The sequence below is a fragment of the Molossus molossus genome, unplaced genomic scaffold, assembly GCF_014108415.1.
Source record: "Molossus molossus isolate mMolMol1 unplaced genomic scaffold, mMolMol1.p scaffold_m16_p_6, whole genome shotgun sequence".
Classification (NCBI taxonomy): domain Eukaryota; kingdom Metazoa; phylum Chordata; class Mammalia; order Chiroptera; family Molossidae; genus Molossus; species Molossus molossus.
Window position 1 is genome coordinate 26,829,642 of NW_023425399.1, and position 27,940 is coordinate 26,857,581.

General features: G+C 41.0%; 1 protein-coding gene and 1 non-coding gene across 2 annotated transcripts in view; one reads left to right on the plus strand and one right to left on the minus strand.

Annotated features, from left to right (window-relative positions):
• The window catches only part of CUNH20orf194 (chromosome unknown C20orf194 homolog), a 121,456-nt gene that overhangs the window by 69,293 nt on the left and 24,223 nt on the right, over window positions 1-27,940 (minus strand). The window contains exons 7-15 of the mRNA XM_036245658.1: window positions 19,789-19,887; window positions 14,272-14,327; window positions 11,412-11,547; window positions 8,683-8,764; window positions 7,663-7,699; window positions 4,248-4,335; window positions 2,983-3,059; window positions 830-874; window positions 408-453 (exon numbers count right to left, since the gene is read on the minus strand). Coding sequence (XP_036101551.1) covers window positions 408-453; window positions 830-874; window positions 2,983-3,059; window positions 4,248-4,335; window positions 7,663-7,699; window positions 8,683-8,764; window positions 11,412-11,547; window positions 14,272-14,327; window positions 19,789-19,887 — 666 coding nt within the window. The remainder of the gene's footprint in view (window positions 1-407; window positions 454-829; window positions 875-2,982; window positions 3,060-4,247; window positions 4,336-7,662; window positions 7,700-8,682; window positions 8,765-11,411; window positions 11,548-14,271; window positions 14,328-19,788; window positions 19,888-27,940) is intronic.
• Window positions 7,445-7,562, plus strand: LOC118619457. The gene has a single exon (XR_004957232.1). It is a non-coding gene; the product is annotated as a small nucleolar RNA SNORA31 (small nucleolar RNA).

Sequence of the window (27,940 nt, forward strand, 5' to 3'; positions counted from 1 at the left end):
TCAACACAGGCTTTAGAACAGTTATAAGGCACTGAAAACTCATTGGGCTGTGTTGAGGCAGGCTTGTTCTCAGCTCACATTTCCACAAGAGGTCGGAGCAATCTCAGCCAATTGGAAGAAGCCTTCTGAACCTTAGGAAGAGGGGTCTCTCTCTAAGCCCCAGCTAAGACTCTGTACCTGAGGGAACCTATGCATGGGAGTGTGGACGTGGTGGGCCTGGCACAGCTGCCTGGGCACCCTCAGAAAGCAGACTCACCACTGCTGCAGGTGGAACAGTTCTGAGAAGAGACCAGTTTCCTCAGGTAAGGAATGGGCTGCCTGGGACTCCAACCCAGTTCTGCCTCACCCCTTGCAGATGTCCCTCTACAGGCTATCCCTGCCAGCTGACCTGTCAGAGCTCTGCTTACCGTCTTCACAAAGTATACGCCATCCTCACTGTCCAGAGGCACGATTCTAGAAAAGGAAAGAGACAGGAGAGACAGTCAACATTTATAATGCTCTCTTTTTTCAACATGGGAGCAATCTATAGACCCAGATTTCTCTCAGAGATTTTCAAAACACTGGGTTATATGTATGCAAATTTAGAACGTAGGCCACTTAAAGAGAAATGGGTCCACCCCGCCTCCACCTCTCAGTGTCTCAGTAAGAAGCACTCAGGATACAGGGTCTCAGCTGACCACAGCCAGCCCGAGCCCAACCCGGGAGTGATGCCACTGTCAGGGGTGGACTGTGAGAAGATGACCCACACCAACAGTTACAAGTTAGCCTTTCTTCTCTTTTTGCTTCTAAAACTTGCCCAAATGTGGACATACCGCAAACATATACTTACCTTCCCTGATTATTCACAGCATGGATATGAAAAGCCATCTTGGAGCTGGAGACCCAAAACAAAACAAAACCAGTCAGTAGGCTCTTGCTGCCCCCTTCCTTCTACGGCAGGGCCCTCACAGCACACTTCCTGAGTGTGGGGCCAGCTTCTAACTCCAGGTATAGCCCTACCTCTGTGCAGATTCTCAGGGCAGTCTTGGACAGAGCAGGAGAGAACCATGTGACAGGACCACTGCCCACTAGAGACTGGGAGTGACCCTCTATTGGCCTGGGGCCTCCTGCTCCACAGCCTGACATACTGTCCTGATCCTCCTCCTGCTTCACCATTTTTGGGTCAAGCTGCCATGCCTGCTTGGGGTCTGAGTGGAGGCCAGGTCCCATGTTCCTCTCAGGAGATGATTTGCTAACCTGATGCAGTTCCAGGATACTCAGTGAAGTGACCTTGTGGAGACAAGGGAGTGAGGCTTTTGGAGGACTGGTCCTGGAAGACTCTCCTCCTCCTGCCTGGGGTTTTCTCTTTGTTCCAGGCCTTGGGATTGAGAGGTGGCCTACTCTGGAAAGGCCGAGTGACTTAGGCAAGGCCCCAAGGAAAGGAGGAATGGAATGACTCTGTCAGCCACATCGATGGTACAGAGAGAAAGACCCCACTGCAATAGTAGCTAACATTTACATGCCCAATCACCCTTCAAGGTGAGAATATGAGGAAACAGAGAACTCCCTATCTTGTCCAAGGTCACACAGCTGGAAAGCAAAGGAGCTTCCTCAAATTTAGGTCACCAGAAAAAAGACAGTCCAGGTCAGTGCAAGGCCTTAAGGGAACAAACTTCCTCTTTCCCTTCCTTCTATGGCCAGAGTTACAAGACCCAGAAGATCCAGAGAATAGGAGAACTGAAGTAAGCCTAAACTTTGCACCAAAGAGATCTGGCTCTTTCTTCCACACTTGGAGGTACAGAAATGGAATTCTTATTAGATCAATTGACTGACTTATCTTTCTAAATGCTCCTTCTCACTACCCAGGGCTATAGATGTAAGAAAATATGAGGCAAGGCCCAACTGGTGTGACTCAGTGGTAGAGCGTCGACCCATGCACCAAGAGGTCGCTGGTTTGATTCCCGGTCAGGCCACATGCTCAGGTTGTGAGCCTGATCCCCAGTGAGGGGCATGCAGGAGGTGGCCAATCGATGTTCTCTCTCATCAATGTTTCTATCTCTCTCTCCCTCTCCCTTCTTCTTTCTCGAAAATCAATAAAGGCCCTGGCAAGTTTAGCTCAGTGGTTAGTGCGTCAGCCCTAGGACCAATGAGTCACGGGTTCGATTCCGGTCAAGGGCACATACATTGGTTGTGGTTTGTCCCAGGCCCTGATCAGGTCTTGCAGAAGGCAACCAGTGGTTGTGTCCCTCTCTTTCCTTCTCTCTTCCTCCCTCCTACTCTGTCTGATGATAAATAGAAAAATATCCTTGGGTGAGGATTAAAATAAAATCAATAAAGGAAGAAAAAAAAAACGAAATGTGAGGCATGGAGCTAAGGTACCACAGGGTACATAACAGAAGTTTTTTTAAAGGAACTCCTCAATATTGGTGTCTTTTGACTGATTTGTTAAAAGTGCACTTAGGTGGTCCTCACATGGGACAGTGGGTTAAGTGGAATGGACCATACACAGATCCACTGAGATGTGCCAGGAAATGTGTGATGGAAGACTGCCAAGGAAGCCAAATTCCCAGGGTGCCTAGATCCCCAGACACAACCAAGATCAGGAAGTCTACATCTGAGAGGCAGATAAAACCCAGGGCAAGTCTCTTCTAAGCAGTGACTGTCCTCACATGCTCAGGTCCCTTGACCCTAACGTACCTCACCACTCATGTTCCCAGCTTCACCTTTCTAAGCTCTAAACTAGGTCTATCATGTCCCCAGCAGTTCCAGTATTGATCTGCCTCCCATTCCAGTGTCAGGACACGGCTTTCTCATACAGTCACTCCATCTTTGGCTCCTTGGCCTCTCAAAGCCCTGATCATGAATGACTCTCTGTCATACATTTGATTAATTTTACTGGAACATTTCTCAATGGGGAAGTGGAATATCAACAAGGGAGAAAAGGGTCTTTACAAATTAGACATTTAAAAAAATTCCTTATAGAAAATATCGGCCATTGCTTACCGTAGGGCTGCCTTAAACTGCACCAACTCAAAGGAATCTAACACAGATCCCATGGTCTGCTCAGCTACCTCCTTGGCCTATAAAACCAATAACAAATCAGACACAATTAGCTTTCACAGCAGGCAAGCATACACGTCACTGATAGAAAGAGCCCTTCTAACATTCGGCAAGGAAAACACTGTGCCCCTCCCCTCTACATGATTCCTCTCTACACATCAACAGGTTAAAGTGAAACATGGTATTCAGGGAAGCAGGTGCCTGCTTTCTTCAGGCTGGGTTCACAGGAAACACTCATTCAGGCAGGTGGGCATGGAACCTGATATGCCGGGAAGCTATACCCAGCTGGGATGGTGCCACTGTGAGGTCTGGAAATGTGCTTTTTCCTCCCCTCTCCCCTGGCCCTGGGGGAGGGACTCCTGCCCTCAGAGATTCTGCCCAATGCTAAGAACATTCAAATATCTAGTTACAAAAGATCAGTTAAAAAACAAAGGTATGAGAACTGGGGTCTGCACCAAACCCAAGTTGGTAACAGAGATTCAAGTTGGCTGAGGAGGGGAGCTGGCAAGGAACTGGTGACTATGCTACAATCTCTCTGCTATCTACATCATACACAACCTTTCCAATGTCAAATGGCTTCCTTCAGGAAAGGTCCTATTGGCATTGGGAGGCATCAAGCCGACTCTTCTCATCTCCTTACTGGGTCAGATATAGGAATCCAACTCAGCAGGGCAGGTTAACCGCAAAACAGCAAGGACGATAACGGGCAGAGAATGAGAACACATGTGCTTGTCTAGGAAAGGCAAGTCAGATTTTCTAATCTTTAGTTGTTCTTTTTTAAACAGTGAATTATAGGAAATTAAACTATGTACCTCAAAACAAACATTCCTAATTTTATTAAAATTCACAGAATAAGCTCTCTCTCTAGATACTAATTTTAAAAAACCTTTAAAAACTATTAAGTAAAATAAAATGCTATAGAATGACTATTCTTTGCCACAACCAGTCATCTACAAAGAAGTACTGATTAGTTGTCATTCATAAGATAAGAGCAGTTTGGTCACAGGCAGTGCAGGCAGCACAAGCTCAGCGCTTTCAAAGCGTCTGTGTGGTGCCAGCTCCAGAGGCCCAAGCACACACAACTGAGTGCTAGTGTCCAAAAACAAAACAAAACAAAACAAAAAACCAAATAGCCCCCCTCTCAGATGAATAGGATGTTTTACATTAAAATAAATTCTAAGGAAAGAGAAACACAGTATTTAAATTACCTTTGTTAGACTGGAAGTTTTAGCATAACATGCAATGCCAGCCAAAACAGCCTCAATAACAGCAGCATATACCTGGGACAAGAGCCTACTTTTAAAAACAAAAAATATGGGTTAACTACAGGTTGCATCAAAAACTGCATGCACAAAAATGACATTCTGTAAAAGACTGATTTTTAAACAGAATGAGAAGTGAAAAAACAGACTCACTGGTTGCTAAACCTTTTAAAAGCCATGTACCCCATTTGATTTATACTTTTCTCTGTTAAATCATAGGAAAAGCCAGCTCTCCTTAATTTTGCTCAAAAGACCAACATTCCCTATTTGTAATCCAACAGAAGAAAAGTATGTGAGTGCCCTGACCCCTCCACGTGCAGGAGCAGCTACCCAAGGACCCTGAATCCCTTCAGTGTCATGATACAGACTTGCTGCTTTTCCAGGGACCAACTGCACCACACTTCACGTCATCTCCCCAAGACTGCTAAAGGCTGGCTGCAAAGGAACCTCAGTGTGGGGCCCAGGGTGGGGGAGGTTTGCTCTGGAAGAAGATGAGCTCCACTTAAATTCAAATCAACAGTTGCAGACCACTTTCTAAGCAGCTTACCTGATCTAGAGAATACAGAATGCTTCTGAGGGGAAGCGTCCCCCTCCTAAAACATCCCTCTTACCAACCTTGCTTTTTCGCTCTGACTTCTCACTTCCCAAAGTCATTACAAGAAGGTTTTTTTTCTTTGCCACCAAGGTCCCTAGAAAATTTAAGTCTGGCTACCTTTAGGGCAGGGTTTCTCAATCTCTTTGGGACAGACAATTCTCCAGACACTGCCAAATGTCCTGATGAGGCAGGGAACTGATGGGAGTGGGTAAGAGCCACTGCTTTAGGGGAAGGAGACTCAGAATCTCACTAGGATAGTTACAGAGAAAAGAGGCTCATCCACAAGCCCTGAAAGGAAAGGGAAGTGGTTGACAAAGAAGTGATAAAGCCTTACCTAAGAATATGTCTGTTTTTAAGCCTGAGAATCTTGAAACAGGTAAAGGAACGTAAAGGAGTTTGAAAGAAGGAACGAACACAGAATTATCTGGTCTAACACTCTCATCTTACAGAAGAAGCAAGTAGGCCTTTGGAGGTGGAATAAGTTGCCCACGGCCACAGAAAGTTAATGGCAGGCTCAGACTCAGGTCTGCTCTCGGCCTGATGCTTTTCGACCATGCCACCTCACACTGCCAACGTTCTCCGTAGCTCCCTCACCACGCCTCCACATTGTAGGTAAGAGATGTGAGTAGAGTAGAAGGAAAAGGGACAAAAAAAGTACACATAACAAAATGACAGGTCCAAGGATCCACATATCCTGCAGACTGTTGGCAAGGTGATGGCAGAGGGATATGTCCTGGTAGGAAGGGGTCCAGCAGGAACACTGCCAATGAGCTTGAACACATCTAGGTAAAACCGGAATCCTACACACCACGACACTAAGGACGAAGCTTTATAGAGGCCAGTCCCAAAGATATATAGATATATGCCCTTCCTCCCTACCCAAACCAGCTTGATTCAAACATCACTCAGTACCAACATTGGTCAGGCCTCCTCCCATCTGGCCTTCTCCTATACAGGCCTTCAGACAAGAGCTCAATACAAAGCCACCGGGCTACTGACCATAACATGGGCTAGATGGGAGGTCGAAGACCTATGATAAGGGAAGAGCCTGCTCTGTACCTGGACGGCACTACCACTGCCTTTATTGGGACACCAAAAGGTCCAAGTTCCACCAGCTCTGTGATTTAGCAAGTCACCTGATGCGAGTCCAAGCACCCCTCAATGCCAGTCCCTGAAGCTGGGCACTAGTGGATATGGGTTAGGCGAAACGTCTAAGGGTCCAGAATGAGGATCCAGTGCAGTGGCTAAGTATAGCTAGCACAGAAGCACAAGCAGGTACACAGCAAGACTGTACATATCCACCAACATATCAGAATATGGTTGACTTGTTGATAAGGTGAAGAAAACCCACACAAAAAATGCACACACACTATAATTATAGCTACACAAAACCTAAATGTATAATTTTTAAAAACCCAGAAAGATACACATTAAGATACTATGGTGGCCCTGGCAAGTTTGGCTCAGTGGTTAGAGCATCGGCCCATGGACTTATTTGTCGTGAGTTCGATTCCAGTTGGGGGCACATACCTCGGTAGCAGTTTGTCCCCAGCTCTGGTCAGGGTTGTTTGGAAGGCAACTAGTTGATGTGTCCCTCTCCTGTAGATGTTTCTCTCTCTCTCCCTCTGTCTCCCTCCCTCCCACTCTATCTGAAGATAAATGGAAAAATATCCTCAGGTGAGGATTAAAAAAAAAAAAAAAAAAAAAAAAAATATATATATATATATATATATATATATATATACTATTGTGTAGTGTCAAAAAGGAAGAATTATGGAGGATCTTACTTTCTTTTCTCTATTTTCCAAATTTCCTGTAGTGCAATTATATTACCTTCTAAAAAGAGGAAGAGACACCAGCCCCCTCTGTCTCTCTCTCTCCACATGAGCACAAAGGAAAGGCCACCTGAGGACACAGTGAGAAGGCAGCTGTCTGCACGTCAAGGAGAGAGACTTCACCAGAAACCAACCCTGCTGGCACCTTAATCTTGGACTTCCAGCCTCCAGAATTGTGAGAAAATAATGCTGTCACAGTTTAAGCCACCCAATCTGTGATATTTTGTTATGACAGCCCAAGTAGACTAAAACAAGAATTAATGAGTTATTTTCCTGTTTTTGATTTCCTACTATTTATGAGGGGAGAGAAATCAGCACTAGGATCTTTTCTAAGGCTGCACAACCTGAGTTCAGATCCAAATTCTGTTCTGTAAGTCTGAGTATGAAATCCAGAGTCAACACTTCTCAGACCAAAGATTTCACACAGATTTTCCCAATGAGTTTCAGGATATTTTATTTTTAGTAATGTCCCCAATAAAAAATGCACTATGCAGAAACATATTAAGAAGGGTAATGTCATCTAAATGCACAAAGTTTCAGGTAGAAGCCTCTGAACTTTGGAGAGAGGAGCAGATGGCAAAGCTGGCAGGGTCTCCGGCCTGGGAAACTACACAGCTCTGCTCACCTCACGAAGCAGATGTCCCACCCAGGGCTGATCTCAAATGGAGGTAGACAGGACGGCCTAACTTCTGAGCAACTCAACTTTAAAAAATAAAATAGACCTTGAACAATCTGTTGTTCTTTTGGTTTGCACTGGGATGCAAAAGAAAGAAATCCCTGCGCTTTCTGTCTGCCTGTGTGGCAGCCCGGATTGAATAGGGGACTACATCTGCAGCCTGGCAGTGTTCAGTGCTTTCATACTGGGAAAGGGGTTAATAAAATAAATAAATAAATAAATAAAAAATAAAATAAAATAGAAATGAAGACTTACATTTGTTCAGTTTTCTTGGGCAGCTTGTTGTCGTCACCTGTGAAAAAAGGGCCCAATAAGAATGTGGTAAGATCACAGGAGATGCAAACACTTTACAAGGAAGCTAGAATTTCTTAATTCAAAGGAGATATCAAAAACTGCACTTTTCCTCCTTTTAAGTTAAATACTATGTAAGTACAAATACCAGTGAAACCTAGCTTCTCTCAGCATTCTCCTGGATCTTCACCCCTGATATTGACTTTGACAACCCATTCAGCATCACCACTAAATCCCAGAGAATACACAGAACCTTAGGCTCTGGGATGTTTTTACTTTTTATTTTTTATTTTTTTAAACCAGAAAATATAAGTAAGCAAGCTTAGTTCTGTCTCTTAATTTCCTTAATTATCCACCCCAAATCATGTTTCTTTTAGTTTCCTGGCTGACATAACAACATTCAGGAGAAAATCTGGTTTCTGATGTACTGTGGAGCAATGATGAGATACTCATTCATTCTAGAGATTCTTTTCAATGTGTTTTTGGCTGTCTGCAGCTTCTGGCTACCTCAACAAGATGGGCGGCCCTAGTCAGCCTTTTTGGATGGCCAAACAGCATGGAGCGCTTGCTCCTGTGGATGTTCCCAGTTTCTGGGTACCCTTCCGAGGTGGCCTTACTTCACTTTCCTCACAAAAAGAGTTGGGTGGGCATCTGGCTGAGTCATCCAAACTCCCAATACAGCCCACACCTCCTGTTTCCTCCCACTAGGACATATTCATTTTTGCCTTCCCTCTGACACTGAGCACATGGTCTTACACATAGTTAGATCTGATATGTTGAGCCAATAGTTTTTCCTCCTGAACACATTCTGTGAGAAATGTGTTAAGCACACCAACACTCCATTTGCAATCAGAGAGGGAGTTTGGAGGCTTACAAATTGGGCATCATGAGCTTCTGAGCAGAATAGTAATTCATGAGTCCACTTATAGTTCACGGGAGGAACTATGCATTAAAGTGATGAGAAGACGATTTACAGGGACTTACCCAAGTAAGGAATGTGAGTAGCTCCAAAAAAGTATGTTCTTGAACAAGCAAGGGGTCCTTTTGGTGAGACACACTGTACTACCTAGATGTTAGAAAAAAGTGAAAATAAAAAAGGAGCAGGGACTTAGGTATGATCAACTAGAGAAACAAAAAGTGTGTTGGTTAGTGGAGTTCAATTTTATTTGACTAACAGTTGATTTATTCACTTTTAAAGGCCTAGGGGAAAAGATAACCTTTAATAATTGTTTTTCTAAAGGTAATTTGTGTGTGTGTTTATTTTTACCTTTGGCTATATTGTGAGGTGGCTATTGGGTACTCCATCAGCCCATGATGCTAATGAATTCACAACTTAGAAGGAAAAAAAGAGAAATGTGCTTGGGTTTTGATTGCCATTAATATTCAGCCCAGAACTTTCACAATGAGGACCTTGGCCAACATGAAAGGCACATATTGGGGGCAACTACAAATTCAGAAAAGGCAGGTGCCACCCAGGTCCCCACGTTCATTTGCATTTCACCTCTGTATGTAGGTTTTGCAGAAGAGAAAATAGTAAGTTCTCTGGATTTTAAAATTCTTATTCTTCTTCCCTGTTCAGTTGTTCATTTATAGAGATGGAATAATATCCTTTTCGCTTTAGAAAATCCAACATCTATCTCATCAGGGTTCCTAGGAAAGCAAATACAAAACACAAAAATGCTACCACAGCCGTGGCCAGTTTTGCTCAGCGGTTAGAGCATCGGCACGTGGACTGAAGGGTCTTGGGCTCGATTCCCAGTCAAGTGCATGAACCTGGGTAGTAGATTCGATCCCCAGCCCCAGTCAGGGTTGTGTGGGAAGCAACCAATCGATGTGTCTCTGTCTCATCGATGTTTTTCTCTCTTTCTCTCTCTCCGTCCCTTCCTTCTACTCTATCTGAAAATCAACAGAAAAATATCCTCAGATGAGATTAACAACAACAAATGCTACCACAGAACTAGAGGAAATTAACACAATATATAAAAACTAACTAAATGTGACACAAATATTTATTCCTTCTATTTTACTCCATTTGTTTAAGGAATTCATAACAAAATACATGACATTTTTTCTGTAATACTACAAATATTGTGATTCTAAGTTACAGATTTGAAATAAGGACTTATTCTGATATATATAATTGCCAGTCTCCTGATGAGCCCATCAAAAGCATTTCTGTAGTTTTTGATTTCTAGCATTTCCTTTGATTCTTTCTTAGCGTTCCTATCTCTCTATTTCCATTATCCATCTGTCCTTACATGTTGTCTACTTTTTCCACTAGAATTCTTAACATATTAATCATAATTCCAAAATATGATCCCTGGACGGATAGCTCAGTTGGTTAGCGCATCATCCCAATACCCCAAGGTGGCAGGTCTAATCTCCCGTCAGGGCACATACAAAGATCAACCAATGAATGCGTGCATGAGTGGAACAACAAATCAATGTTTCTCTCTCAAATCAGTAATTTTAAAAAGTCATATCTGAGTCTGGTTCTGATGGTTGCAGTCTCTCTTCAGACTGTGTTTTTTCTTGCCTTTTTGCATGCTTAGTAATTTTTTGTTGAAAGCCAGACATGGTGTATCAGGAAACAGAAACTGAGGTAAACAGGCTTTAATGGAAGGTTTGTTTGTTTTTTTTGCATTTATCTTCAGATAGAGAGGGAGGGAGGCATGGAGGAAGAGAGAGAGAAACATCAACGTGAGAGAGACATCGACTGGTTGCCACCCATACGACCCCAACTGGGGCTGGAGATAAACCGCAACCGAGGTAAGTGCCCTTAGCAGGAACCAAACCCAGGACTCTCTGGTCCACGGGCTGATGCTCTAACTGCTAAGCCAAACGGGCGAGGGCTTTAATGTAAGGTTTTATGTTGATTTGACAGTGAGTCAAGTTGTGTTTAATGTTTTCTGTAGCTGCAGCTGCCAGGCGCTTCAAGTTCCTCTAGTGTCATATTTATCTCCCCTGCTGTCTTTGGGTTTCCATAAAAACTCCTCCTTACAAAGTCTGTGCCCTCCCTTTACAAAGCAGCAAGATCCTGACAGCACATCCATTCATGTAGCCCTATATCCCCTACTGGCTTGGAGACATATCTGGAATCTCAGTTCAGAGAGAACTGGGTCTCATGTTCTCCAAATCTAAATTGAAAAATAATAGTGTCTACTCAGCTTTATTGATTGTCAGAAACATTCTGAAAATACTTAAAATTTCATTACAAGAGCACAGACTTATAATCATTAGAGTCCCACATTTCAGTCTAATGTTTCCCTTAAAAGAAGGTAGCAGACAATATACCATGAAATGCAAATATCTGCTGCCTGGCACCCTCAGTAAAAGGACAGCAATCCTCAAGGTTTATGCCCGAAAATGTAACAGTCAAGACATAAACTTAGGTTTGAAATGACTGTCTATTTTCAAGTAAATTAAATTTTTTTTTTCTATTGACGATACTATTCTTACAACTTAAAGAGTTTGGTTTGTGAAAGTATTTTTAAAATATTTTCCTTCAAATATTTAACAATTAAATACAATGCTTTCAAATAATACCTAGTACTTATATAAAAATAGTTTCTAATCGCTTCTTTTCACTTCAAAACTATTTCACATTCAGGGTTAAATCAACACACTAACTGGGAAAGGTGCCTTTTATCCAGCTCCACTCCTCCCTATTTGATAACGAAACCAATTAAGTACCAGGCAGTCAAGCCACTCACCATGTGTTTGGCAAAGCTCCCACTGGGACCAGTGTTGCGTACCAGGTGCCCTTCAGAGGGGAAGTTAAAGCTGCCAGCATTCAGGTTTTCTCGCGTGGAGTGATTACCAAAGAGAACAAATGGCTGTCTATTAGGGCTAGAGTGGCAAATTAAAGACATGTGATTAGAAAAGAGATTCCTGGCGAGGGCAACATTCCAGTGAGTGAGTTCTTGGGCTTTGCTAAGTGGTGTCCCGCAGTCTAAGCAAAGTGGTCAGTATCATCCACCTAATGCTCCTTGATGGTTGGGAAGGGATGCCAGGTGTCTTGGCCTCCTCCTACTGACTCATTCGAATTAGCCATTTAGGGAAATAACTAAACCCAAGCCGGGCTTGTCCTACTTCTTGATGACAAAGTTCCATAAGTTTGCAATGATGGAGCAAAATCCCAGTTTTATAAAATAGCATTTTAATAGAAATATAAATTTTAGAGAATGATGGCAGTTGTAATATTCAGACTGTAGACAGACTACAATAGAGCCATTAGCAATTTCTGAGTAACTTTCAGGAGGGAAGGAGGACAGTAGGGTTGCAAGTGTGCTCACCACCACACCTACCTGCCCCTGCACCTGTTACTTTCTTCCCTCCTCTCCTGGCTAGACTTGTCTTTTTTGTTTTCAATTTTTGCTCATTTCTCAGCCCATTTCCATCAGCACCCCTCAGTCAATTCACTCAAATTGCTCTCGCAAAAGTCACCAAATGACTTTCATGCAGCACATAGCAAACTCAATGGACAGTTACTAATCCGTCCTTCCTTGGTCTCTCAGAGGCACCTGACATCCTCCCCCTGCAAAAGCTGTTGCTTCTCGGTCTCCCTCATCAGTCCTCCTCCTCCTCTCCCTAGCCTCCGCATATTCCTAAGAGTTTTACCTTCAGCTGTCTGCTTTCTATTCTCTCATGATCCACCCTTTCCAGTTCTTACAGTAAATAAATGGCATCATCATCCATCCAGGGACTGAACCAGACCTGGGAGGCCTCCTTGACTTCTCCTGCTCCTTCACTTCTAAATCCCATCAACAACACAAATCACTATTTCCATTTCCCTCCATCTACATGCCACAAGCCTGGTCCATGCTGCCATCACTTCTTCCTTGGACAACTGCAATGCTTTTATGTAGTTTCCCTGCTTCTACTCTCGCCCTCCTATACTCTACTTTCCACATTGCAGAGAGGATCTTTTAAACATGCAAAGCCTTTAAAGCCTTTATACTGTTTTCAGAAAAAAGGCTGAAATCTTGCACATGGCCAACAAGGATTTGCATGGTCTGACCTGGCCAATTTCTTTAGGTCTACATAATTCCACTGTCCCCCAACTCCCACACTCCACCAAACTCATTTCCTCTCATGTTCCTGAAGTTCTCATCTCAGGACGACTCCTTTTCTCCCTTCTCTCGACTGTCTTTACTCATCATTCAGATTTCCCCCAAAAGGAAGTCCCACTCTCCAGTTATGGTCTTTACAGTACCATGTTTTTTTTCCCTTCATGGCACCAATCAGAGTTTGTAATTATATATTCCTTTGTGAGGAGCCTGATTAATGTCTTATTTCTCGCCCACACTATATACTCCATGAGGGCAGGACCATGTCTGATTTATTTTTTAACCATGTATCTCTTGCTTTTTGTCATCAAGAATATGTTCTCAAGAAATATTCAATGATAAGGATATTTTAAAAATATAGTTCTGCTATGAACCAAATGTTTGTCACCTCACATGTTAAAATTCTCACCCCCAAAGTAATGGTATTAGGAGGTAGGACCTTTGGGATGTGATTAGGCCATAAGAATGAACTCCTCATTAATGGGATTATAAAAGAGGCTTTTATAAAAGATGTTCCAGAAGGATCACTAGCCCCTTCTGTCATGTGAAGGTACAGAGAAATAACAGCCATTTATGAGGAAGTGGGACCTCACCAGACACTGAATCTTTCAGCATCATGATCTTGGACTTCCTAGCCTCCAGAACTGTGAGAAATACCTGTGTGTGTGTGTGTGTGTGTGTGTGCGCGCGCGCGCGCCCAGTTTATGGTATTTTTGTCATAGCAGCTAAATCAGATTGAAAATTTCCTTTATCTTCTCTCATTTCCTTACATTGCTTTTAGGATGTATCATGTGGAAAACTCTTTGCATTTCTTTTCATTACTCCTAAAAATACTTCCTTAAGCTTTAGACAAACAGGGGCTCTTAAAAGTAAACAGGACTGATTTTTTTTCTAAAGCTTAATTCAAGCTAAGTGACACTTTGGGACGAAAAAGATGACTGAATCCCAGCCAGGGTAATCTGTCTTGCTGTCAGATTGGATTGGAATTGGGGAAGAAAAGAGAGGAATGGTCTACTCTCATTTATCCACCAGAAGAACTATCCCCTGCTGGGCTCTCCTGATTATCATGACGAGAGGTGCTGATGAAAACACGTCAAAGAAAACAAATGCATATGTACCCTCACAGCTCCCACGTCCTCCTGGGGCTGGACTTTAAAGACTGGATTATCCCTCTTATTCCCCATGAACCACTGTTGATCCCTGCCCACCCCTTGAGCACTCTTCTTCCTTTAGCTTTCCTGGGCTGAGCATGGAATAAAAAATTCTTTAGATTTCGGCAAGCTACAATGTTTTAAAAGCTAGTTTACTATAAAACTGTATTTTTAAAAATACAAAAGCAGTGAAACAGTCTTATAGAACATGGATTTCTTACCCTGTAATGACTAAAGTCAACTCATATTTTTCTGATTTCAGCTTCTACACTTAGATGCTCCCCCACCTCCACCCTCCTCTGTCAACCCCATTTTCTCTATTACCATTCACCTTTCTTCCCCAAGAACCTTACCTGTTTTCAGTTATATGGCTGGAGATCATTCCATGACTGAAATAACTTCTGAATGGCTAAAAAAGAATCCAACATTGTATATATTAGGATCATAATTTTACAAAACCTCTCATGTATGTATGTATGAATATATATACACACATATAGTATGTGCTGGGGGGTGGAGAGGGATGTATGTTTGTAGATTATTGTAAGAATATGGAAGGACATACGTGGTGGATAGCAACATAAATTTTGGGGACAGGTAGCAAAAGAAAAAAAGCAAAGGGAAAAAAGACAAAGGCTGCAAAAGAAAAAGGAAAGAAAAAAGTTAAAGAAAAAAATTGTCAAAGTTTATAGTTTTTAACTTCCGAAAGGAAATTGAAACCACCACCATCTATGGTCCAAGTTACTAACCATGTAGGAATTTCTTCTTCTATTAAAATTTTTTCCCTACATTTTCAATAAATAAATACACATTAATTTGAATGAACTAATTTAAACTGGGCAATGAGGCAGAATTCAAGGAACTTAGAAGTACACTGACAGATGTTTCCCAGGAAATCACAGAAGTACTTCTCAGCTTTGCTGTGCATAGTGCTAGGCTTAACACCAATCAAAAATTGATATGCAGGATCTATGTAAAAAGGGCTCAAAATTTTAATCTCTTTAACATCTATTGGTTTTCTTCCCTCATTTATTTTTATAAAATTTATTATTTTTATTGATTTTTAGAGAGAGATAAAAGTGAGAGGGAGAGACAGAAACATTGATGAGAGAGACCATTGACTGGCTGCCCTGCACTGGGGATTTGGCCCACAACCCAGGCACATGCCCTGACCGGAAATCAAACCTGCACCTCTTGGTGCATGGGTCGACACTCAACCACTGAGCCACACCAGCCGGGCTCCTCCCTCAGTTATATAACTAATATGTTTATTTTAGAATACAATAAAAACCACCTACAGTCTCTAAAAACTATTAACATTCTGGTACATTTTCTTCAAATGTTTTTTCTATGGTACATCCATATTACATATAATTATACCAAAGTTATTAAATATTTCTGTATTCTTGGAAATTTACATTGCTGCTAACTCATAGAATAAATAATACCGTAATAAACTTTCCAGAAATTTTATCTTCAGTTCTGATTATTTCCTTAAAGTAGATCTGGATATAAAATTACAGAGTAAAAAAGCAGAACTATATTGCCAAATTGTTTTTCCAAAAAGCTTTATCAATGTACAGTTCCACTTACAATACATGATTATGTCTATATCAGAGCATCGCCATAAGCACTTAAATGTCCACTTAAAATATATTTGCCAAGTTGATAAATGAAAAATGGTACCTCACTGTTATTTTATTTTACATCCCTCTGATTTTTAATGAAGTAGAATATTTCAGATATGTTCAATGGACATCTGGATTTTCCTTTGGTAATTTACTATTATTTACATTCTCTGGATGTTTATCAACTGGAGTTTTGGTATTTGTTGTACTAATCTGTAAACTTCTTTATATATTAAAATAATAAGAACTAAATCTTACTAAGGGTTTACTATGTGAACTGTGATGGGTATTTAAATGTATTATCTCAAATAATCCTAATAACAACCTATACAATTGATTCTAACCGTATCTCCTCTCTACAGATAAGTTGGCAAAGTCACAAAAGTTAATTAAGTTGTCCCAGGTCACAGACCTAGTGAACTTAATGACTGGGATTCTAACTGAGTAGGCATTTGGGAAAAAAGATAAAATTAGATCTATATGTCACATCATACACACACAGAAATATCCCAAATGAATTAGAGATCTAAATATTAAAAATTAAACTATACAAATACCAAAAAGGCGAATTCCTCTTTAAACTTAGATTAAAGTCTTTACCTATACAATGATTCAAAACCCAGAGGCAATATACAGAAATATTAATACATTTACATAAAGATAAAAAAAGTATGGCCCTGGCCAGTTTGGCTCAGCAGTTAGAGCTTTGGCCTGCAGACCAATGAGTCACCGGTTCAATTCTGATCAAGGGCATGTACCTTGGTTGCAGTTCATCCCTGGCCCTGGCTGGAGTTGTGTGGGAGGCAGCCAGTCAATGTCTCTCTCTTAAGGAGATGTTTCTCTCTCCCTCCCTCCCTTCCACTCTCTTTGAAGATACATAAATGGAAAAATATCCTCGGGTGATGATTAAAAAAAAATAATAATAATAAAGTGTGCATGACTGCCCTGGCAGGTTTGCCTCTGAGGTTAGAGCATATTGGCCCATGGGCCAGGAAGTTGCAGGTCGATTCCGGTCAAGGGCACATACCTTGGTCGCAATTCGATCCCCCGCCCTGGTTGGGTTGTGTGGGAGGCAACCAGTCAATGTGTCACTTTCACATCGAAGTTTCTCCCTCTCTCCCTCTCTTGCCCTCTATTAAAAAAAAAAGTGTGGCCCTGGCTGGTTTTGCTCAGCAGTTATAGAGCGTCGGCCCACAGACCAGAGAGTCCCTGGTTTGTTTCCCTCTAAGGGCATGTACCTCAGTTGCAGTTTGTCCCTGGCCCCCTTGGGGTCGTGTGGGTGCAGCCAGACGATGTATCTCTCTCACATCAACGTTTCTCTTCTCTCTCTTCCTCCCTCTCTCCCTCCTGTTCTATCTGAAGATAAATGCAAAAATGTCCTTGAGTGAGGATAAAAAAAAAAAAAAAGTGTGCATGACCAAAAAAAAAAGAAAAAGAAAAGCAACCCTGAACACTGAGGAAATATCTGAAATATATGCCAGAGACAAAAGTTATCAGCCTGAACATATAAAGAACTCTTTAAAACAAAGGGACAAAAGACCTAAAACCTATGCTCTATAGTTCAGTTAATTATATTGTACAAATGTTAAAATGGGAAAAAGACATGAAAATAAAATATAAAATGGTCTTCAAACAAAATGCAAATTAAAATAATAGCAAGACTATACTTTCAGGGATCATTTCTATAATTTGTTAAAATAATACCAAGATGCCCTGGCTGGATAGCTCAGATGGTTAGAGCATCATCCCAATACGCCAAGGTTGAGGGTTTGAACCCTGATCAGGGCACATACAAAGAAACAACCAATGAATGCATAAATGAGTGGAACAACAAAGCAGTGTTTCTCTCTCTCTCTCAAATTAATACAAAGTAAAAATATAAAATAAAATAATACCAAGACACCATTTCTCATCTATGAGACTGTCAAAATTAAAAGTATAACAACATATTCTATTGGTGAGACTGTGGTGGAACAGGCGCTTGCATATATTGCTGGTGGGCATTTAAATTGGTACAACCCTTCTGAAGGGAAATCTGGCAATATCTAACACAACTACATATGCACTTACCTTTTGACCCAGCAATCCCATGACTAGTTATACAAACCTCCAACAATATGAAAATACATAAACACAATTACTTACTATGGCACTGTCTGCTAGAGCAAAATATGGAAAACAACCTAAATATGCATACACAAGAGACTGATTAAATAAATTAAGATAAATCAACACAGTGGAGTACTATGAGTTATAACAAAGAATGAGGAAGATCTCAGTGAACTAACCTGAAGAGAGGTCCAGGATATATTGTTAAGTGAAAAAAAGGAAAGTGGAAATGACTATACACACACACCCACACACATACACATACTACCCTTCAAGACCCTTCAATAAAAGAAAGAAGAGGATATAAGAAAATACACATTATATAATCATTTGTGCAAATACACCAGAAACTGAAGAGATTTGTTCCCAATTGGTAGTAAAGTAAATGAACAAGAGTGAATAGAAGGGAGGAATGAGAATGAGGTAGTAAGATAAGAAGAGACATGTCACTGACTAGACCTTTTTGAATATCTTTTACTCTTAGAACCAGTAATGAGAGAAGAAAAAAGAATCTAAAAAACTGAAAAAGGGCATCAGTGACAGATGGGACAACTTCAAATGGCCTAATACAGAAGTGATTGAGTCCCTAAAGGAAAGGGGGACAGAAAACAAATTGGCCAAAAATTTCCAAACTTGATGAAAACTATAAATCCACACAGATCCAAGCACATGAAATAATGGAGAAAATTACAGCAAGATATATCATAATCAAATTATTCAAAAATCAGTAATAAAATAGAAAATCTTAAAAGCTATCAGAGGGGGAAAATATACATCAGTTATATACTAAAAAATAACACAAAAACAAAGATAAAGATGAAAGATTTCTCATCAGAAACAATGTAAGTGAGAAAGACAGTGAACATCTTTCAGGTGCTAAAAAGAAAAAACTGTCAACCTAGAATTCTATTCATGGCAAAAATATCTTTCAAAAGTGAAGGTAAAATATAGATTTTTTTTCAGACATACAAAAGCTGGAAAAATTACTCATCAGAAGATTCACACCACAAAAAATATTAAAGGACAACCTTCGGGGAGAAGGAAATCATACCAGATGGAAACCTGGATCTACATAAAGGAACAAAGAGCATCAGGAAGAGTAACTACATGTATAAATAGGTAAGATTTTCAAATTATTTAAATCTTTTAAATAACATTTAAAAAGATTAAAAAGATAACTATTTAAACAAAAATAATAGCAATATACTGTGGGTGTTACAACATGATGTAAACGTAAAATACATGACAACAAAGATCAACTCCAGTTCCCAACATCAGGAATAGGGCTTGTTCTGGGACACACTGGATAAAGCACAGGAGAACTGAGGGCCAGCAGTGCAAGCCCAAGATAGGTTCAAGCACAAGTTCAAGATCGTTCCTCTGTTCCTTCCTGTTGACTAGTTTTGGGGACAGTCTTGTGGCTTGGTTCTTAATTTAGATACCTCAGTTTAATCATAGAGTAGGTCTTAGCAGGAACCTAGTAACTTCACTATTGTTTGCCAAGAAAGGAAGCTTGGTGTTATTTGGAGGTTAAACTGACAAAGGTATACTACTCACTGGTGAAGAATTATTCTTAGGCTTATTAATTAGTGTCTAATAGAACTCCTGGCTGACAGAGGCACCACCACACTAAAAAATGAGCATCATTATAGACAAGCACAGAAAAAAACAACTTTTTATATAGAAATTGGCATGGAGTTAAAAATTTCTTTACAGCATGTGACAAAGCTTAAGGAAATGATAACAAAAACAAATTAGGGCCCTGGCCGGTTTGGCTCAGAGTTTCGAGAGTCAGCCTGTGGACCAGAGAGTCCTGGGTTTGGTTCCTGCTAGCGGCACGTTATCTCGGTTGCAGTTTCTCCCCGGCCCTGATTGGGGTCGTGTGGGTGGCAACCAGTCGCTGTGTCTCTCTTGCATCAATGTTTCTCTCTCTCCCCCTGCCCCACTCTACCTGAAGATAAATGCAAAAATGTCCTTGGGTGAGGATAAAAAATAATAAATAAATAAATAAGTTGTTTAAAAAACAAATTAGGATTGGTAAGTGTTGTGTTCTGGGAAAAAAAATTAAATAAAGCTAAAAACAACAAAAAATCAGCCAATTTGTTCTTTCCCTGTGACTCTTCCCATACATACCTCACCCGCCTGAGATTCAGAAAGTTCAAGAAGAAAAGGAATTTCTGTGTCAAAATTAGCGAAGAAGTTGGTCCACTGATGTTCAAAAGCCACCAAATCCTAGGAAGAAAATGGAAAAGATGATACATTTAGTCATTTTTATTTATTTTTAATAAGACCCTTTTAAAAAAAATAATGGTGTAGAGCAGCTCATATCTCGACTTACATTGTTTTTTTTTCTTTCTTTATTGATTTTATTTTATTTTATTTTATTTTTTTTATCCTCACCCGAGGATATTTTCCCATTTTTTGTACAGATAGAGTGGGAAGGAGAGAGGGAGAGAAACATCGACGTGAAGGGACACATCGAGTGGTTGCCACCCACACGACCAACCAGGGCCGGGGACAAACTGCAACCGAAGTACGTGCCCTTAGCGGGAACCGAACCCGGGTCTCTCCGGACCGCAGGCCGACGCTCTAACCGCTGAGCCAAACTGGCCAGGGCTTCTTTATTGATTTTAGAGAGGGAGGAAGGGAAAGGGAGAAAGAGAGAGAAACATCGATGAGAGAACATTGACTGGCGGCCTCCTGCATGCCCCTCACTGGGGATTGGGCCCACAACATGAGCATGTGCCCTGACCGGGAATCAAACCAGTGACCTCTTGGTGCATGGGTCGGTGCTCAACCACTAAGCCACACTGGCAAGGCTGCATTTAGTCATTTAAAAGTGGCACTTTAGAAAGTCAGAATTATGAAGCTGCATCTGATCTCAAAATACCAGACCATTAAAATATGTTGTTTTAAGAGATGGTAGCAAACTATTGATACATGCTACCATGTGGATGAACCTCAAAAAACATGCTAAGTGAAAAAAGCCAGATATAAAAGGCCACCTGGTATATGGTCCATTTACATGAAATACCCAGAAAAAACAAATCTATAAAGGCAGAAAGTAGATTAGTGGTTTGCACAGGGCTAGGAGTGGGAATGGAGATTGACTGCAAGTGAATACAATAGAACTTTCTGGGTTGATAAAAATGTTCTAAAATTAAACTGTGGTGATGGTTGCACAAATCTGCAGATTTACTAAAAATCACTGAATTGTACACATAAAATACATAAATTTTATGGTATATAAATTATACTCTAATAAAGCTGTTTTAAAAAAGGACAGTGATGGCCTCCAAGTGCCTTACTTTATTTTTCATTATCTTGTTATAAACTGATTTTGAGAGAGAGAAAGAAAAATATCACTTTGTTGTTCCACTTATTTATGCATTCATTGGTTGATTCTTGTATGTGCCCTGACTAGGGATTGAACCTGCACCCTCAGCATATTAGGATGAGGCTCTAACCAACTGAGCTGCAAGGCCAGAGCCCATTAACTTAGCTCTTACTTTTTATTTTATTTATTTCATTTTTATTGTTATATAAAATAATCACAGATTCATTCAAACAACTTCACTAAAAGTATGTGTCATATACACATATATGTTACATATATACACTTTAAACAAAGTTACTGTGGGATGCGAATTGGTGTAAAAATACTACTTGATTTCAATTTAGAGTTGAATTCAATTTAGAGTTCAAATCAAAAGTTGATTTTATTTTTTATTATTTATTTATTTTAATCCTCACCCGAGGATATGTTTCCATTTTTGTTCAGATAAAGTGGAAGGGAGAGAGAAAAATAGAGAGAGAGAGAGAAACATCGATGTGAGAGAGACACATCAAGTGGTTGCCTCCTGCACGACCCCAATCAGGACCAGGGATGAATCGCAACTGAGGTATGTGCCCTTGACTGGAATCGAACCCACAACTCATTGGTCTAAGGGCCGATGCTCTAACCACTAAGCTAAACCAGCCAGGGCTCAAAAGTTGATTTTAAATTGTTAACTCTAGGCTCAACTGAAGTTTCTGCTACCCAATATCAAAAAAAAATTTTTAATATATTTTTTTTCAATTACAGTCGTCATACAATATCATATTAGTTCCAGGTATACACTCCAGTGATTAGACATTATATAACTTACTAAGTGATCAACCTGATAAATCTCATACCCACCTAATACCATACATACTTATTAGAACACTATTAACTATAGTATTCTCTATGCTACAGTTTACATCCCCATGACTATTCTGTAAATATCAATTTTTACTTCTTTTTTTTTAATTTAAATAAAATGTATTTATTTTTAATCCTCACTTGAGGATACTTTTCTTTTTTTTTTTTTTTTTTTTATCCTCACCCCAGGATATTTTTCCATTTTTTGTACAGATAGAGTGGGAGGGAGAGAGAGGAAGGGAGAGAGAGAGAGAAACATCGACGTGAAGGGACACATCGAGTGGCTGCCACCCGCATGACCAACCAGAGCCGGGGACAAACTGCAACCGAAGTACGTGCCCTTAGCGGGAACCGAACCCGGGTCTCTCCGGACCACAGGCCGACGCTCTAACCGCTGAGCCAAACTGGCCAGGGCGAGGATACTTTTCTATTGATTTTTTTTAGATAAAGTGAAAGGGAGGGAGAGAAAGAGAAACATTGATGTGGGAGAGAGACATTGATTGGTTGACTCTTGCATGACCCCAATCAGGGCCAGGGATGAAACCTACAACCCAGATAGGTGCCCTTGACCAGGAATCAAACATGAAACCCTTTGGTCCACCAGCTGACGCTCAAACAGCTGGGCCCAATTTGTACTTCTTAATCCTTTCACCTTTTTCACCTCCCATCTGAAAACCATCAAAATGTTCTCTGTATCTATGAGTCTGTTTCTGTTCTGCTTGTTCATTTGTTTTCTAAATTCAATTTTTGATAGATATTTATTGTTCATCTTTTTCATCTTTTTCTTGACTTCTTATTAAAGGAGATCCTTGAACATTTCATGTAATACTGGTTTGGTGATGATGAATTCCTTTAGTTTTTTTCTCATCTTGGAAGCTCTTTATATTGGTTCTAAATGATAGCTTTGCAGGATAGAGTAATCTTGGTTGTAGGTCCTTGCTTTTCATCACTTTGAATATCTCTTGCTACTCCCTTCTGACCTGCAAAGTTTCTTTTGAGAAATCAGCTGACAGTCTTATGGGAGCTCCCTTGTAGGTAACTGCTTTTTCTCTTACTGCTTTTAAGATTCTCTCTTTGTCTTTAACCTTTTGTATTTTGATGATGTGTCTTGGTGTGGACCTCTTTGGGTTTATCTCCTTTGGGACTCTCTGTGTTTCCTGGACTTGTGTATCTATCTCATTCACCAGGTTAGGGAAGTTTTCTGTCATTATTTTTAGAAATAAGTTTTCAACTTCTTGCTCGCTCTCTTCTTCTTCCAGCACCCCCATGATGCACATGTTGGTATGCTTGAAGTTGTCCCAGAGGCTCCTTACACTGTCAGTTTTTGGATTCTTTTTTCTTTTTGCTGTTCTGATTGGGTATTTTATGCTTCCTTAGATTCCAAATCACTATATTGTTTCTTGGCTTCATCTGCTCTGTTGTTTCTCTGTAAATTATTCATTTCAGTTAGTGTATCTGTCATTTCTGACTGGTTATTTAATGATTTCCATGTCCTTTTTTATGCTGAAGTGCTAAGTGCAGCTACTCTTCCCCTAAGTCATAAAACATCCTTATAACCAGTGTTTTGAACTCAGCATCCAGTAGATTGCTTGTCTTCATTTTGTTTAATTCTTTTTCTGGAGTTTTGTTGTTCTTTCATTTGAGACATGTTTCTTTATCTCCTAATTTTGGGAGCCTCCCTGTGTTTGTTTCTATGTATTAGGTAGAGCTACCACATCTCCCAGGCTTGGTAGAGTGGCCCAATGTAGTAAGTGTCCTGTAGGGTCCAGTGGCACAGTCTGCTGATTAACCTGAGCTGAGCACTCCAGGTGTGTCCCCCTGCCCCCATGTGGGCTGTGCACACCCTCCTGTTATAGTTGATCCTCAAATATTATTGGCACATCGATGGCAGAATTTACCCCCAGACCTATCAGCTGCAAGGACGGGCTGTGATCACCATGGAGGATCAGCTATGCAGGGGTCCACATCATGGAACAGGCCTTACTTCAGTGGGGCTCTGGTGCCCACTGAGTGTGTCCCTTGAGTGTCTTGCTTGTGGAGATGGCTGGGTGGTGTTTCAACGTGGTCTGAAGCTGTCTATCAGGTGCACCGGCTCTGGGACCTCCTGAGAGATGCAGGCCAAGGTCAGCCTCCACTTGTGTTCTGCCTGGGGCCATCCAGCATAAGCCATAGTATGAGCCAGGTTGATGGAGACTCAGACATGGCATCTAGCTGCCGGTTCTTTAGGAGGAATAGCTCAGAAAATGAACAATGGCCTCTGCCAGCTGGGCCAGTTCCTCCCTATATGTTCCTGGCGCCTTTTGAGCTGCTGTCCCAGCGATGGAACTCAGAATGAGAGAGTCCAAGTAAGTCCGTGAGGTCCTTTTAAGAGGAGCTGCCTGGGACTCCAGAAGCGCTCTGTCTCCCTCAGCCACAATGCCCGCTGGTTTATATAGCCAGAACTTATGGGGACTCCTCTTCCTGGCACAGGAATGCTGGGCTGGGGGACCTGGTGTGAGGCTAGGATCCCTTGTTCCCCAAGGGTGGCCTCCAGAGTGGAGATATCCCTCCCAAATTTTTATCCACCTCATGTGGGAGTGGAATTAGCCCATTCTCTATCTCTACCTCTTTTACCAGTCTCAATGTGTCTTCTTTATATCTTTAGTTGTAGGACTTGCATTCAGCTAGATTTCAGGTGGTTCTGACTGATGGTTGTTCTGTAGTTTAGCTGTAATTTGTTGTTGTTAATCCTCACCTGAGAATATTTTTCCACTGATTTTTTTAGACAGAGTGGGAGAGAGGGAGAGAGAGAGAAACATTGATGCGAGAGAGAGAGAGAGAGAGACACACATTAATTGGATGCCTCCTGCACAACCCTGACTGGGCTGGAGGATCGAACCTGCAACTCCAGCACATACCCTTGATGGGGAATTGAATCCGCGACCCTTCGGTCCACAAGCTGCTGCTCTAACTACTGAGCAAACTGGCCAGGACTAGCTGTAATTTTGACATGGTTGTGGGAGGATGTGAGTACCGCCTTTTACACGTGCCTTTTTCAAGCAACCCTTATTGGAAAGAGGGACCTACAAGATGGTACAACTGACATGATGCACCACATCATATCAGAATATATACTACATTATATCAGTAAAGCTTTGTTCAAGGACAAATTAGTTGACTTTAGTCAGAAGTCTGGTGGGTAATAAGGTGGCCAGTGGCCCAGAGCCCTTTCCTCCCTCACAACCTCCTTTTAGTGGTCACGGGAGTATGAGGAACTCAGCATCTTTCCCAGTTGACTCTCCTCTATGTGCAGCCTGCCTCCCTCCCCCATTTCAGCTGCTTTTCAGCCTCCTCTCTAATCTCATTTCTATTCCCAATCACCACACATTGCTTTATGCTTCTGCTTATTACGGCATCATCAGTTAACCAAAAATCACCAGCTATGACTTGCTTAAGATACAACATCCCTGTCCTTATTTTAAAGCTGCTGCTAATTTGTACTCAAATTGGGCAGTCATCTTCAATGGCCATCTCACAGTGTAAGTGTATATATATTGGACATTTAGCCTAATGCCTTACTCACAGGAGGCATTCTGTTTGCTGCACTAAAACTGGCCAGCTGGATCTATGCTCTCCTCCATTCTTCTCTTCCAGGTAAGGATATACAACTACTCAGACCTATGGACTCTGCTTTAGCTGTGTACTGACTGTACTTCTGGCCCTAGGCATTACAGCACAAGGAACCTCTGCTGAAAATAGTTAGTGTAAATAATATTCTCAAGTGACTTCACTACTTGCTGCCCAGATGGTCTATATTTTATTTATATAAAGATATGTGTATATATTTATGTATACACATATATGCATATTATATATATATTATATATATACATCTAAAATTATTCTCAGTAATCATGAAGGTGACAGTTCTGATATTTTCCAAATGTTTTATATATAATGTAGGATAAAAAGATTAGGTATGTATATATATACATGCACATGGGGACGGGGAGTGGAAGGAGGCAGAGGGAGAAGGAGGGGGAGGGAAGGGGAGAGAGGAGGGAGGGAGGGAGAGTATGAATTTCCTAGCTCTGTCCACTGAAGAGATCTAAATACATCGATCAAACCAGTAACAATAAGAATTCCTACCATCTAGATTGTGGTATTGAAATACCATTCCCCACTCAAAGAAACTGAAACTTACTAGAGATATGGTCAATTCCAAGTCTAAAACAGATTAAACCTCAAAATTCAATGATCAATAATCAGGAAATATGGATGATGGGGGAAAATGTTAAATTACATTATGAGAATGCAATCAACAAAATCTCAATGAGACAGCTACAAGACAAATGATCTGGTTTCTTTAACAAATATATAGTGGCGGTGGTAGGGGGCAAACTGGGGAGAACCAAAGAGATGGAAGGGGAACCTATAGATTAAAAGAAACAGCCCTGGCCGGTTTTGCTCAGCGGTTAGAACGTCAGCCTGTGGTCCAGAGAGACCCGGGTTCGGTTCCCACTAGGGGCATGTTCCTTTGTTGCAGTTTGTCCCCAGCCTGGGTCATGTGGGTGGCAGCCACTCGATGTGTCCCTTTCATGTCGATGTTTCTCTCTCTGTTCCTCTCTCTCCCTCCCGCTCTTTCTGAACAAAAAATGAGAAAATGTCCTCGGGTGAGGATTTAAAAAAAAAAAGAAACATAAAATACACACTCAGGCAAAACTAAACTATGTATTAACGGAAGTACATTTGGATGATAAAACTGCAAGGAAAAGTGAAGAGGTGATTGCCATAAATTCATGACAGTGTTATTCTTGGGGGAGGAGAAAGGAGACGATGGATTGTTTCTGGGGTAGCAAGTATGTTTCTGTTGCTTTGTTTTATAATAATTATTAAGTTATACATCAGTTGTATGTTGTTTTCTGAGGCTGTGTTATTTTAATAAAAAGTCTTTAAAAAATATACATTGATTACAGAAAATTCAAAAAATAAAGAATAGACATCATTATTAACATTTTAGGAAATACTCATTCTGTTTTTACATATGTATTTTATATACATAAATATACACTTGTAACTAGTAATCTACAATTGCCTGGGTCAGACTGTCTTGCCATTCCACCTCTGTGCCTTGGTCCTGTAAATTAGACCTTCTGGTTTAAGATCCAGAATCACTACTTTCAGGTCTAATCAGTTATCTTGATCCTAGGTCCAAGACAGTCTTCCCACCTGGGCACTGGATTACTCCTACATGGTCTCCTGGACTCTGGAGGGAAGTACACTCCCCACTCTTACAACATTCTAACTAACCACAGACCTTCAATGTCTGTCCAGTTCTTCTAGTGCCAGACCCTCTCCCCATTTCCAGCTGGCTGCCACTACAACTTAGCACTGAAAGTATGGTTTGATTCAGAAAGACCTGTGCTGGAATCTTTGTTCTGCCTTACTGGCTATGTAACCTTGCAAGGACATGAACGTCTCTGAGCCTCAACTGTCTTATATGTGTAATGGGCTGACTACTATCTACCTTACAGAGATATCACAGGAATTAAATAAAATACCTATATAAAGTGCTTTATTACCAGGCCTTGCACATTAGATGCCTATAATACTTCTTGGTTTCTCTGCCTCTATTGTCAACCAGCCCCAAATGGCTGAGAACATCTGAGCCTCCCCCTTGACTTTCTGACATTTGTCTGCTCTCTCTCTCAGACCCATAATGCACTTACTGGCCTCATGGAAGCCACATCTGAGGCCATAAGCCCAGTGTGGGTCTGTGCCTCACTTGTTGGACTCTGTCCAATCCTTTGGGTAATACCAGAAAGCTTCATTTTGTGAAGTTTAGAAAAACAAAAAGAAACAATATAGCTATTAATACAGAATACACTTTATTTTCTGTATAATACACTATATTTAGAAACAAGCTCAGAAATATATTTCCATTTTAATGACCTACATAGTGACACCTATCTTGGTCTGGGTCTATAACAAGAAGCAGTTATACAACCGAGCGGTAGCCATTCTCTGGCTCTCTTCTGTGTGAAAAACACTGTGCTTTGGGGATACACAGAAGACAGGCACTTTGCTCCTAGAAGACTTTCCTGAGGGAGATGCATGTGTCAG